Consider the following 14985-nt stretch of genomic DNA (forward strand, 5'->3'; position numbering starts at 1 on the left):
TCCGAGAAAAGGGCTTTATCCATTTGAGAAGCTACAAATCGTTGGAAACTTACAAGAAACATCATAACCAATGGATGCTTGGATGCAGCTACACATTTACAGTTGAAGTCATACTTACAATGACGTCCAAAACACAAACACATCATCCTGAACCCTCTCCCTCTACATGGACGTGATTTTAGAGTAATAAATGTAAAATATCCCCGGAGTCGTGATGCCCTTCCCGTCAGCATCCAGAGACTGTTAAAGAATCGGTGATTGATATCAATATTAATAATATAATATGAAAATATATAATATATTAAATTAAAAATTTTATTTCAACATATATATTTAATTGATCAATTATTTAATAAACTAATATTTTATAAATATATGCATGACTTCAGAATTAAAATAAATAAAATAAATATTTTATTAAAAAAATAATGATTAGTACACATTTTGATTGTTTGTCTACTTGAAAGAGAATATAACAAAATATTACAATTTGTTTCATGCTAATTAAATTTCAAATCAGAAACACAAATACTACACTTTTAATACATGAAACCATGGTTAATTTTCTTAAGGCATCTATAATTTATTTTTCTTTTCATTTGTATGTTTATTTAACTGTACCGCCTTAATGGTTTGATGTTTTCTAGTGAAAATCCGAAAAGATATTCGCAAATCTGCTCCAAAGCTCCTATTAAAGTCAAATGATTCGCGGATCAGCTCCGAAGTCCCGATCCGAATGAGTCGCGAATCCGCTCCGAAGTCCCGATCCTAATGAGTCGCGAATCCGCTCCAAAGTCCTGATCCGAATCAAATGATTCGCGAATACCCCCCGAAGTCCCGATCCAAACGAGTTGCGCATTCGCTCCAAAGTCCCGATCTGAATGAGACACGAATCTGCTGTGAAGTCCCGATCCGAATCAAATGATTCGCGAATCCGATCGGAGCGCTTCAAACTAGTGAATCATTTTGCGACGCAATTGAACTGAATCAGTTTCGTTTTTTTTTTAAATCATTACACACAGTGTCGAAATTTGAAAACGAATGGCTCTTTTGATCTGGTTTTTGCCAGTGAATCGAGTTCGAGTTTGAATCAAACGGTTCCAGGGTAAATGACTCACTAAATTAAATCGGTTCATTCTCGTCTTCAGTCATGTTTACACCACACTCTCAGCACAACTGCTGGCTCACCTTATTACATAATAAGATTATGTAATCTTTTAATTTCTCTTTTTTGTTTAGTTTAAATTGAAGTACTAAAAGAACTAAATCTAAAACATAATATAGACATTAAAAAACTAAAATGAACAAAAACAACTAAATGAATTGAAATTAATATATTAAAGTGAAAACAAAATATACAAATAAAACTAATGTAAAATATTACCAAACACATACACACTATACATATATTTTTTTCATATGACCCTTAAAAACTATTATTATGGCTTATAGATGATCATAAATGATTATACACCAAATATTTACCAAGGTGCATGTTTGTGCAACAAAACACTTATTAATTATATGGTGTTGGCAAAGTAAATATTATATAAATAATACACACACACACACACACACCTAGTGACAGTACAACATCAGTCCAAACAAACACACACACCAACACACAGACTCTCTCTCTCTCACACACACACACACACACACCCACATACACAGACACGCACACAAACGCACGCACGCACGCATGCACACACAGACACACAAACACACACACAGCCACCTAGTGACAGTACATCAGTACAAACAAACAAACAAACACACACACAGCCACCTAGTGACAGTACATCAGTACAAACACACACACACACACACCTGTGACAGTACAACATCAGTACAAACACACACACACACACACCTGTGACAGTACAACATCAGTACAAACACACACACACACACACCTGTGACAGTACAACATCAGTACAATTACACACACACACACACACACACACACACACACACACACACACACACACGCACAGACAGACACAGACACACACACATACACACACCACCACCTAGTGATATCATTACTTACCTATAAGCAGAGCCGGATTACCCATAAGGGAACTTGGGCCAGTGCCCAGGGGCACCAACCATTCACAACAACCAGGGGGGCACCACATGACAAGCTTTAAAAATATTTTTTCGTAAATTGTTTTAATATTAACTTGAAATTCTTGAAAGACCATAAATAACTTGTTTATGAACACTAACTTAACAACAATAAAAATAATAATAAATTATAAATAAATAATGATTACATGACCACTATCAGTAAAAAGCGATATACAAATAAACTTGAAATGAATTGAATAGTGACAGTACAACATCAGTACACACACACACACACACACACACACAGACCGACACACATACAGAGACAGCCATCTAGTGACAATACAACATCAGTAAAAACACACACACACAAACTCACAGACACACGTAAATGAAAGATACAAACAGAGACTCCGAGAAAAGGGCTTTATCCATTTGAGAAACTACAAATCATTGGAAACTTACAAGAAACATCATAACCAATGGATGCTTGGATGCAGCTACACATTTACAGTTGAAGTCATACTTACAATGACGTCCAAAACACAAACACATCATCCTAAACCCTCTCCCTCTACATGGACGTGATTTTAGAGTAATAAATGTAAAATATCCCCGGAGTCGTGATGCCCTTCCCGTCAGCATCCAGAGATGTTAAAGAATCAGGGATTAATATCAACATTAATAATATAATATGAAAATACATAATATATTAAATTAAAAATGTTATTTCAACATATATATTTAATTGATCAATTATTTACAAATATAAATATTTATATATAGCTAAAAATATTTAGAGAATATAGCAAAATATAAGAATTTGTTTCAGGAAATTTAAATTTCACATGCAGAAACACAAATACTACACCTTTAATACATGAAACCATGGTTAATTTTCTTAAGGCATCTATAATTTCTTTTGTTTGTTTATTTAACTGTACTGCCTTGATGGTTTGATGTTTTCTAATGTTTATAAAAAAAATCTGAAAAGAAATTCGCAAATCTGCTCCAAAGCTCCTATCAAAGTCAAATGATTCGCGAATCTACTCCGAGGTTTCGATCCAAATGAGTCGCGAATCCGCTCCCAAGTCCCGATGCAAATGAGTCGCGAATCCGCTCCCAAGTCCCGATGCAAATGAGTCGCGAATCCGCTCCGAAGTCCCGATCCAAATGAGTAGCGCATCTGCTCCGAAGTCCCGATCCAAATGAGTAGCGCATCTGCTCCGAAGTCCCGATCCAAATGAGCGGCGAATCCGCTCCAAAGACCCGATCCGAATCAAATGATTCGCGAATCCTCTCCGAGGTCCCGAAACGAATCTTTACACACAATGTTGAAATTTGAAAACGCATGGCTCTTTTGATCTGGTTTTTGCCAGTGAATCGAGTTCGAGTTTGAATCAATCGGTTCCAGGGTAAATGACTCACTAAGTTAAATCGGTTCGTTCTCGTCTTCAGTCATGTTTACACGACACTCTCAGCACAACCGCTGGCTCACCTTATTACATAATAAGATTATGTAATCTTTTCATTTCTCTATTTTGTTTAGTTTAATTTGAAGTACTAAAATAACTAAATCTAAAACATAATATTGACATTAAAAAACTAAAATGAATAAAAACAACTAAATGAATTGAAATATATTAAAGTGAAAACATAAAATATACAAATAAAACTAATTTAAAATATTACTAAACACATACACACTATGACCCTTAAAAACTATTATTATGGCTTATAGATGACTCAGAAATGATTATACACCAAAGATTTACCAAGGTGCACGTTTGAGCTACAAAACACTTATTAAGGTATATGGTGTTGGCAAAGTAATTTTTTTAGACTTTTATGTTTAAAACCTGAAGTTACTAATGAAACTTCTGCATTTTTTTAATTGCCTTTTAATTCCAGGTTTTCCATGAGCTTTCAAAGACACTGTGGATCAAATCTTATTCAGTCTCGCCACCTAGTGACAGTATAACATCAGTAAACACACACACAGACAACCACACACACACCTAGTGAAAGTAAATAAGTATAAACACACACACGCACACTCACACACAGCCACCTAGTGACAGTAAATCAGTACACACACATGCACACACACACACTCACACAAACACATGCACGCACATAGTGACAGTACAACATCAGTACAAACACACACACACACAAAGACACACACACACAGATACAGACACACACACACACACACAGACTCTCTCTCTCGCTCTCTCTCTCTCTCACACACACACACACACACACACACACACAGACTCTCTCTCTCTCTCGCTCTCTCTCTCTCTCTCACACACACACACACAGACTCTCTCTCTCTCTCGCTCTCTCTCTCTCTCTCACACACACACACACACACACAGACTCTCTCTCTCGCTCTCTCTCTCTCTCTCACACACACACACACACACGCGCACATATAAATGAGAGATACAAACAGAGACTCCGAGAAAAGGACTTTATCCATTTGAGAAACTACAAATCATTGGAAACTTACAAGAAACATCATAACCAATGGATGCTTGGATGCAGCTACACATTTACAGTTGAAGACATACTTACAATTACGTCCAAAACACAAACACATCATCCTGAACCCTCTCCCTCTACATGGACGTGATTTTAGAGTAATAAATGTAAAATATCCCCGGAGTCGTGATGCCCTTCCCGTCAGCATCCAGAGATGTTAAAGAATCAGGGATTAAAACCAGCGGAGCGCTCTTCAGTCCAAACTCTGACGCAGGATCCGCTTCTCCTCTTCCACAAAGTTCTTATCAGACGTGGCCTGTCCGATGTCCCGCTTCCTCTTTTCCTTCTGCTGGAAGGTTTCCACGCGACGCTTCTTAGCAGACGCCTGCTGCTTCCCAGACGCATCGTCATCTGAGATGATAAAGAGCGTCCCGAACTCAAAAACATGTCAAGATCGACAGAACGATAGATAGATGGATAGAGTGAGATAGTTACCAGAGTCCTGCTGTTGCTCCTCCTCCGGCAGGAAGTGGGCGGGGCCACCGTGGGCTTGAGGGGCGTCGTCTCCGTTGTCCTCATACACATTGGACCATTTGATGGCCATGTCCATTCCATCAGGAGCTCCTTTCTTCTTCTCCTCCGTCACGTACGTCTGTGGCGGAGGAACGGCATTGTTCTTCCACACCTTGAACTGCTTAGGAGGCTGAAACCAAAACAAATCATAAAAATCCCATAGACTTACACTGAAAGAATATTTAAATAAGCCAAAACTATTCAAACTCCATCTGTCAATATATATATATATATATATATAAAATGCACATGATCATTTTAGTTAACTCTACAATAAGCCAATCAGTTTCACTCAGTGTAGAAATATGCAGGACTAATGTTACCACAAAAAAGAAGAAAAAAAGGAATTGCAAAAACTAAATTCTAAAGATTGCTACGCAGTACGCACTTGATTTTCTAGCAAACACTGTTTTATTCAGTATTGGATAATAATGAAATAATGACCTCTTCTGGCGCTTTGACGGCTCTTCTGTCCCAGTCGATGACTTTATTGAGCGGGTTGTAGAGGAAAGCGGGTTTGCTGACGGATCGGAAAAGATCGTCGGGTTTCGGCAGCGGTTCGGCGGCTCGCTTGCGGCCCTGCGCTTCAGTCGATGCTGAGGGCTCCGGTTCGCTTCGGTTCTTCACACCGGACTCACCGTCCGAGTCACTGCTGCTGTCGCTCAGGTCATCAAAGCCCATGAAGAAATTACGAGCCTCTGACTGCTTCTCATCGCCCATGGTGGCTGAAGACGAGAGAGACTGCCGGGTTCAGTGATTGGGGGTTAATTCGGAAGCGCAGATTAACAACAACTAAACAACACTCGCCATGTTGAATTCGACGCTCGCTGATGACGTAAACGCAGGGCCAACAACGGGCCAACGACTCTGCAAACAACGGGATCACAGAAATAAAACATACGAAAATTTTATTTGATTTTTAAACCATATATTTTCAAAACAAGAGCTATAAATATAAAAATATTACAGTCGTTTGCTTGAGGATTCAGACCGCTGTTGAAGTAGAGGTCGAGGTCACGTGATACGCGTTACATTTCTCAGCGCTTTTCGGTCGGACCAATCACTGACTTTTACAATGACTAAATCGTTTTAAAGAGGTGGCTAGGTGTATTTATATTTTACTTACGTGTAATTAATTAATTTAAATGATTGTTTCCTAGAGTACAAGTATCTCCATTAACACAAAACGCAGCTTCATTTTAGATCGATCCATCCATCCATCTATCTATCTATGTGTATTCATGCTGTAATTTGGATACGCTGTAAATTAAAAAGATGTTTTATTTTTCTTTATTAGAAGCACATATATGCTCTGGTCAAGCTCAGGTACTTTAATTATAACAGTGATGCTACCAACATGTTTGATTGATTGATTGCTGCTTTATTTAACAAACCCCACAAAATCTTTACAATGAGCAAAGACAACGTGTTTAAGGAATTATGGCACATAAAAATCACATTTAAGAAGTCCTGAGTCATCAAAACCAAGCATTTCCAGACAGAAAACAACTTATTGATCAACCAGTCCAGTGAGCCGCCTTAAATATATATATAGATATATATATATATTTTTGAAAATACAAGAGTAGAAAAAAAAAACTGCACAGTTTCTTTTTTTTAGGATGATGACAGATTTCAGCATGTATTTGGTGTGCTGATAGCTGGAAAAACGCTGTAGTTCCTGATGAAACCCAGCATTCTTTCTGGATGAGCAGATTGCTAGGAAACACCGGCTTCTTTATGACTGTGATGTCATACAGAGGGGCTTGTAAACGTTACGAAAACTGCAGAATATTTTACAAGTGTCTTTCTGGCAGAGAAATAATGATAACTTCATTTTCTCTTCAACAGGAGAAATAAACAGATGCATTACGACAGAGTAACAGCGTCTCTTCATTTCTGCGAATCCTAAAACACTTCTTGTATAAAAAAAAAAAAGTCGTGACATTGGAAGTCGTGAAAACCGCTAAACTGAAATTTGAGATTTGCCCGAGGAGCTGTTTGAAGCTAAACCTTCAGCTAGCCATGATTAGCAACTTGAGATAATTGTCACATGCAAAAAACTATAGAAGCTTGATCCTGCCATGAAAAAAAAGTTATTGCGAATTTTTAATCTCTCAATACGGACTTTCTTCTCTCGCAATTCTGACTTTTTTATATTCGGACTAAAATTTTATAATTTTCTTTTAGAAACTCGCAATCATGAGAGAAAAGTAGTTGTGAAATATAAACACAGAATTCTGACTTTCTCGCTATTCAATTTTTCTTCCACAAAATAAAAAAGATAATTGCGAATTTTTAATCTCTCAATCCGGATTTTCTTCCCTCGCAATTTTCGTCCACAAAGTAAAACGTTTATTAAAAGTTTATTAACAAATAAAAACATTTAACTTTTGATAAAATTTTTAGCTTAAATTTTAAATTTATAGCTTTATAAGGAAAGTGTGAGGAACGAAGCTGCCACCACAGCAGACTTTAAATGTATGAAGCTAAAGGTTAAGTAGACTAATAATGAATTATAAGGTAATATAGCTTAATGCTAACGCTACGCAAATGCTACAAGTGGGGTCAAGATAATAAACTTCTGAAAGGAAGAACGTCCAATCAGCACCTGAGGATCGTGAAACCACGGCATGTTTGAAAGCGTGTTTATTTTTTATTATCTGGGAACTGCAGGACAAACGAAAACAAAAATGTATTATTTTTTTTTGCTTCAATTACTCGTTTCACGAGTCACATCTGTTCGCGAATACTGTCCAAATGTGCTATAAATCTATTTATAAACACGATGCTACAATCTAAGCAACACAAAGTAACAATTCATCATTCATCGTTTAAAAACAGGCTTTTTATGCTGCTTGATGAATGTGAATTTTGAGAAACGCGTACGGTTCGGTCGTTCTGAATGGATCCAGAGGATTTATGTAGTTTACAGCTACATTTTGAAGTTAAGAGCAATTTCTGTCATGAAAATTTGATTTTATAATAATCAAAATTGTAATCGTTATGACTCACTGACTAGTGCTAATAAAAAGTAAATTATTATTATCCTGACCCAGCTGGTTTCAATTAAACACCAGCTGAGCTGGAGACTAGTTAAACTAGCTAAACCCAGCTAAAACCAGCTAAAACCGATTTCATCCGTCATTTTGTTGCTGGTTAGAAAAATAAGTGTACTTTGTTTTCCTCACATATTAGAAAAAGCAGATTTAAGTGCTTTATGTTCTCTTTCCTTTAGACGAAACGATCTGATTCATTTTCCTCGAGTAATAAAACAAAAAAAGGCCATCAGGTGTCATTCATGAAACACACGCTGAATATGAAACGGTGTGTTTGATGAACGATGGTCTCTCAAATGTTCTTCTTCCTGTTGATGAGCACCGAGCAGCAGGTCAGCGCGCCGTCCACCTTCACTTTCTCCTGATTGGACACCGGGATGAGCATGTGATCCTTCAGCTTCTCAAACACCTGCAGCAGGAGACGCAGAGGAGACTTTTATTATGAAACCAATCAATCGTAATAATCAATATATCGATTTATCGCACTATTCGTGTACATTTCTACTTGTTACTTTGCACTTTTTGTTAGAAAATGTTTATTTACTATGAAGGTGTATAATATTTTGACTTAATTTCAAAGATCTAAATATTTTTAAGAATTTAACGTTTGTTTTCGTTTGAAAGTGTGCTGGCTTTGTTGTTATATTATGATTATATAATCAGTGGCACAAAATGGCCTTATAATGACAATAATATTGTTTATCGTAATTATTTCTGAGGCAATGCATCGCACAACAAAAAGTTTTAATCAATGTGATGGTTTTATAATCAGTTTCAGAGGATTCAAAGCATAATGCTGCAAACCTTCAATATAAATGCATTAATAAATATAATATAATAGTAAATGACTGAATTACATTTTTCTGAGCACACACACATTTAAATATATCATTTTAAAATTAATCTATGTATTTAAATGTTAAAATATACAAAGGATTAAAACTAAAACTTTAATAAAACGTTTTGGTTTTATTTATAAAAATATATAAAAAATGTATATGAATAATATAATAAAAAAAATACTGAATTTAAAATAAAATTCTGAGAACATTTTGAAATTGTACTGTGATTTGATATATTAAGAGATAAATATTATATAAATATTAAATAGTATTAATGTAAAATATACTTCATAGAAAAAAATGCCTGTTAAATGTTAAACATTTCAATATAATATTTTTGGGAATTGTTTTTAGTATAACTTAACTCTTACCTACATGTAAAGTATTATGCATATTTAATAATATTTCATTATATATATATATATATATATATATATATATATATATATATATATATATATAATATATATATATATAAAATGCATAAATTAATCTTAAATAAATTACTGAATACAATTCTAACCACAACATGAAATTGTCTTTGTATGTGAAATAATTGAAATAAATAACAAATTATGTGAAATAAAATTTATATAAAATATTATATTTAATAGAAAATTAAATTTGAAAGTATTTCTGGCTTCTACCAGGTAAAGTTAAATGTTTTCATAAGTGAACCATTTACAAAAAACTGTAAAGTTCACATAAATGTGGTAATATTGAATGGAGTAATCTTCAAGAACAGTTTTATTTCTATTATTAATGACGCACAGAAGCGTTGTGTAATTCCGAGCTCATGAGCTGCAGCTGTAAAGCATTAGTCCATCTCAAAAAGCCTCATAAAGAGCAGTGTGTCATTTGATGGAGATCCTCCAAAAGCCCAGCCGTGTTTTCCTAAGAGTCCTCCAGCAACCACAAGATCTCATACTGCAGACCATCAAGAGACCGTTAACATTACATCTACTCATGCTTCACACACAGCTCTGATTAAATCATACATCACTGGATCATCAGATGATCGTACATCTCCGTCTAGTTACATATATTATTGTTAGTTCATTTTGGTATTTATTATAGTAATATTAGCTACAATAATGGTTTTAGTAATATTAGGTAGTTTTAAAATCACTTATTTATGTTTGAAATCACTTATTTATGTTTGAAATTACTTATTTATACCAGATGAGATTTATTATTGAATTCATTTATGTATTTATAGGAAGTGAGTGTGGGTGCGTATATATGTGTGTTTGTGCGCATATATGCGTTTGTGTGTCTGTGTGAGTGAGTGTATGTATGAATGTGTGCGAGCATGTGTGTGTCTGTGTGCGTGTGTGTGTGCATGTTTGTGTGCATGTGTCTGTGTGCGTGCATGTTTGGTGAGTGTGTGTTTCTGTGTGTGTGCATGCATGTGCATGTGTGTGTGTCTCTGTGGGTGCATGTTTGTGTGCATGTGTGTGTGTCTCTGTGTGCATGTTTGTGTGCGTGTGTGTGCATGTGTGTGTTTCTGTATGGTTGTCTGTGTGCGTGCGTGTGTGTGTGTGTGTGTGTATGCATGTTCGTGTGCATGTGTGTGTGTGTCTGTGTGCGTGCGTGTTTGTGTGCGAGTGTGTGTGTGTGCATGTGTGTGTGTGTATGCATGTATGTGTGCATGTGTGTGGTCTGTGTGCGTGCATGTTTGTGTGCGTGTGTGTGTGTGCGTGTGTGTGTATGCATGTATGTGTGCATGTGTGTGGTCTGTGTGCGTGCATGTTTGTGTGCATGTGTGCGTGCGTGTGCATGTGTGTGTGTGAATGCATGTATGTGTGCATGTGTGTGTGTCTGTGTTTGCATGTTTGTGTGCATGTGTGCGTGTGCATGTTTGTGTGTGTATGCATGTATGTATGCATGAATGCATGTATGTGTGCATGTGTGTGTGTCTGTGTGCGTGAATGTTTGTGTGCATTTGTGTGTGTCTCTGTGTGCATGTTTGTGTGCGTGCGTGTGCATGTGTCTGTGTGCGTGCATGTGTGTCTGTGTGTGTGCGTGCGTGCGTGTGCGTGCATGTGTCTGTGTGCGTGCGTGTGCATGTGTGTCTGTGTGTGTGCGTGCGTGCGTGTGCGTGCATGTGTCTGTGTGCGTGCGTGTGCATGTGTGTGTATGCATGTATGTGTGCATGTGTGTGTGTGTGTATGCATGTATGTGTGCATGTGTGTGCGTCTGTGTCTCTGTGTGTGCATGTTTGTGTGCATGTGCATTGTACATTGTGTGTGTGCGTGTGTGAGTGTGTGACCTTGGCGCTCTCAGGAAACTCCTCCGGTGTGCAGTGCAGCAGGACGTGTCCTTTCCCCGGCAGGTTCATGTAGACACAGTTTGCTGCCAGATCATCAGGAAGTGTCAGTTTATCATATTTATGATCGCTCATCTGCTGCATGATCTACAGAGAACGACAGATAACACAAAAGCTACTTCATCAGTTTGTAATAGGATGGTGATATAATGGAACAAACTGAATAAAAGAAAGGTCAAGTATTAAAAGAAAGAAAAACAAAGAGGATAATATTAAACTAATTATTAATGTTGGCACATTATGGAATTTTGTATTTTTCATTTGTGAAATAAAATGTATACTGTGACAGAACATAGAATATAATAATAAATGTTGAACTAAAAAGTGAGAAACTCCTCGTATTTTTGGCCTTTTTATGGTTCTAGACTTATATTACAACTATCAGATGACCTCATCAAGAGCGGAGCCTCTGATTGGTCGGGTTGTTTTTTTGCAGCACTAACAGATGACACACACACAACCTCACAAAGAAACTCACACACACACACACACACACCAGCAGAGGGAGACACAGGTCAGGGTTTACTACCGCTCTCATATAAAGGGAGAAATGGCATCAAGTCAACATTTTACTTCCACAAATGACTATTTAGGCCTTAGCTTGAAAGATTTATGTATTTTAATTATGTATAATATTTCCAGTCTTTTGGATTTCAGCTCTTTAACATAAAATAATATATCAAATGTGATGCATATCTGCCAGTCATGCATTAATGCAACAGGTCAGATTTCTGAAATTTGCTTCAGTCTCACACATTTGAGCTAATTTGTTCCACAGCTAGTCACTTTTTCACCATATTCATATTTTGTAATAGAATAAATGTAATTTTTTTCCCACTATGAACAGATTTTTGCTGATTGCAAGTTATCTGAATAAATACATTTTTAAAAATGATAATAAATATAATAATACATAATATAAAATGTGATAATTTAAATTAAACACTTAAAACATATTTTTTAATATACAACATTTTCTATAAAAATCCATAATTAATTTTGTTATTAATTTGAAAATAATATATATATAAAAAACATATGAAAAAGATTTATAATAAATGTTTTATAATAAATGTATATTTATAATACATTTTAAATAATATTAAAGAATTATAATAACTGTATATTTATTATTAGAAGTATTTAAATGATTAAAATATAGAAAATATTTACAAATTATTTAATAATTCTTTTTACAAATATGCATATTTAAATAAAATCAAATAGATCCAAATAAAAAACAAATATGAATTTTTTTTTAATATTAATAATTATATTAAAATATTTAAATAAAACGAAAAAAAAAAAATATATAGGTAGATATATATATATATATATATATATATATATATATATATATATATATATATATATATATATATATATATATATATTTATTTGAAAAATTAAAATAGGATTATTTAAATAAAATCAAACAGAGATATGCAAATAGTTATGAAAACAAACAACACCATGATTTTTTTGAGTGCTGAAATCTGACTGGTTTTATTGATCTGTGAATAGCATCACATTCAATTTTATTAGTTTATGTCAAATCTGTGCAATGCAAATTGATTTTTTTTTTTTTTTTGCAATTTAAATACACAGATGTATATATTATATTAGATTACAATTAGTGCACCCTAGATCATTAGCATCCTAGGTATGCATTACAATCTATTTCCGGTGTATTTATGTGTGTGTGTGTGTGTGTGTGTGTGTGTTTCTTTAACATGATTCTGTAAGCCTACTGCCTGATGCATCACAATTCCAACTTTAACACCTGAAATCACAATTCCTGCATGGATTCAGGCTGTGCTGACGTCAAACGTGAAGAGGAAACGCTGAATCCCTGCTGGGAATCTGGGAATGAGCCAAAACAAGGAAGGAAACACAGAAAGGGGGACGGATAAAGCGGCTTCGGCGATAAGGAAACTTTGGCGAGATGAGACCGATTTCCATGATGATGTTTTTCATGTTTGCAGAGTTCACAATTATCCCGGTCCCACAACATCCAGGCATTCCAAAGCATTCCCGTGCCAACTGTTGATCTGAATCTGAGCAAGACCCAGCGTCACTGAACGGCTCAGAGATCCGGACGCGGGAGGAATGAAGCATATTAAGGACGGAGCAAGACTTTGGATTAATCGTGTTTAACGCTTAACTGTTTTTACTGGACAATATCAAGTTAAATTCATATCCTGCAATGTTTAATGGATTTATAAGAGTTTGCTCTCGCTGAATATTTAGCTCTATTATTCCAAAAGTTTGAAATTATTATGATTTTTAAAATGTTTTTGAAAAACTGTTTTCTGCTCACTGAGGCTGCATTTCTTTGATTAAAAATACAGTAAAAACATTAAAACTGTGAAATAGTATTAACGTTTCAAACATCCATTTTCTGTGTAAATGTGTGTTAAAAAATAATTTATTTCTGTGATGCACATCTGTATTTTCAGCATCATTCCTCCAGTCTTCAGTGTCACATGATCTTCAGAAATCAGAATAATATGATGATTTACTGCTCAAGAAACATTTCTGATAATTTTGAGCAAACTTCTATATTTCCAGCAGGTTTTGATCTATTCTCATGATTGTAGAACCCTGTAGTTCTATATACAAGCGCTTTAGTGATTAAAACTTGTGCAATAATCAACTCAGGACAGTAGGTTTTCCATCAATTGTAGATCAGCTGCAGTTTTTCAGACATATTCAGGTGTGTTTCTACCTTCAGGGCTTTCTGCGCGGCTTCGCTGGATCCGATGGCGATGAGACCCGGGCCGGCCATGCTGCAGAAACTCTTCAGATGGAGTCTGTCCTGGACGGGAATCGTGGACACGGCGTAGTCCTGTAAAACAGAGTCCGGTCGGGACACATATCAGCACAAAAGCATTTTGGACCCGACTGGAGAAACATTCGCTCATAACAACAGAATGAAAATATTGTGTACTCTAAATAAACTACTAGCGCATTGGCTCAGCGGGTAAACAAAAGGGAAAAAACGTTTCTTCGCTTATTGGAAAAAGACACCTAAAGCACTCCAGACTTTGGAAGGAGGAGAAAACACACTCAGAGATTCTTGAGGAGAAAACAAGGGAACATTTTTGAGGAAAGTATGGATGTATTTATAAAAGCCGTTGTCTGTTGTACTATGAACATGTTTCATTAAGCAGCTCTGCTTTCAGTTTAGCGAGTCGGATGATTTTGCACAGCTTAAAAGTTTCCATAAACCATTGGCATGCAATCGATAAGGGGCTGCAGGCATCCTCTAGCTCGTTTGCAGATTGTTACGAACTTGTGACGTTAAAAAGCATCTGTGACATTAGCGAAGAATGTTCTGTATTTACGACTGGCATTTGATTTTCATTGAGAAATCAAAGCTCGCGGCTGATGTTGTTCTCAGTCTGCAGAGGAAAAACATCCTCAACGGAGCTTAACCTGATTCACATTAAACACTGAGAGACTGAGAATGAAGAGAAGAGGAGGAAAGATAGACAGACAGACAGACGGACAGACAGACAGACGGACAGACAGAAAGACAGAAAGAAAGACAGACAGACAGATGGACAGACAGAAAGACAGACAGACAGACAGACAGACGGACAGACAGACAGAGAGA

At 35.9% G+C, this 14985-nt stretch overlaps 2 protein-coding genes across 5 annotated transcripts in view; both read right to left on the minus strand.

The window, feature by feature from the left end:
• ca23h1orf52 (chromosome A23 C1orf52 homolog) lies at positions 1–5972 on the minus strand. Of its 2 annotated transcripts, XM_052540347.1 has the most exons (4): positions 5581–5972; positions 5059–5266; positions 4779–4974; positions 1–241 (listed from the first exon to the last, which is right to left on the minus strand). In XM_052540347.1, the coding sequence occupies exons 1-3, from the start codon at positions 5854–5856 to the stop codon at positions 4817–4819; spliced, it is 642 nt and encodes a 213-aa protein (XP_052396307.1). In that variant the 5' UTR covers positions 5857–5972; the 3' UTR covers positions 1–241; positions 4779–4816. The 2 variants fall into 2 exon arrangements, with proteins under 2 accessions (XP_052396307.1, XP_052396306.1); XM_052540346.1 differs by lacking the exon at positions 1–241 and having other exon boundaries at positions 4539–4974.
• A 732-nt stretch (positions 5973–6704) lies between these two features.
• ddah1 (dimethylarginine dimethylaminohydrolase 1) overlaps positions 6705–14985 on the minus strand; it is a 47757-nt gene continuing 39476 nt past the window's right edge. For all 3 annotated transcript variants that reach the window (XM_052540344.1, XM_052540343.1, XM_052540345.1), the window contains exons 4-6: positions 14095–14214; positions 11310–11453; positions 6705–8604 (exon numbers count right to left, since the gene is read on the minus strand). In XM_052540344.1, coding sequence (XP_052396304.1) covers positions 8488–8604; positions 11310–11453; positions 14095–14214 — 381 coding nt within the window. In that variant the 3' untranslated portion in view covers positions 6705–8487. The remainder of the gene's footprint in view (positions 8605–11309; positions 11454–14094; positions 14215–14985) is intronic.

The sequence above is a fragment of the Carassius gibelio genome, chromosome A23 (assembly GCF_023724105.1).
Source record: "Carassius gibelio isolate Cgi1373 ecotype wild population from Czech Republic chromosome A23, carGib1.2-hapl.c, whole genome shotgun sequence".
Lineage (NCBI taxonomy): Eukaryota > Metazoa > Chordata > Actinopteri > Cypriniformes > Cyprinidae > Carassius > Carassius gibelio.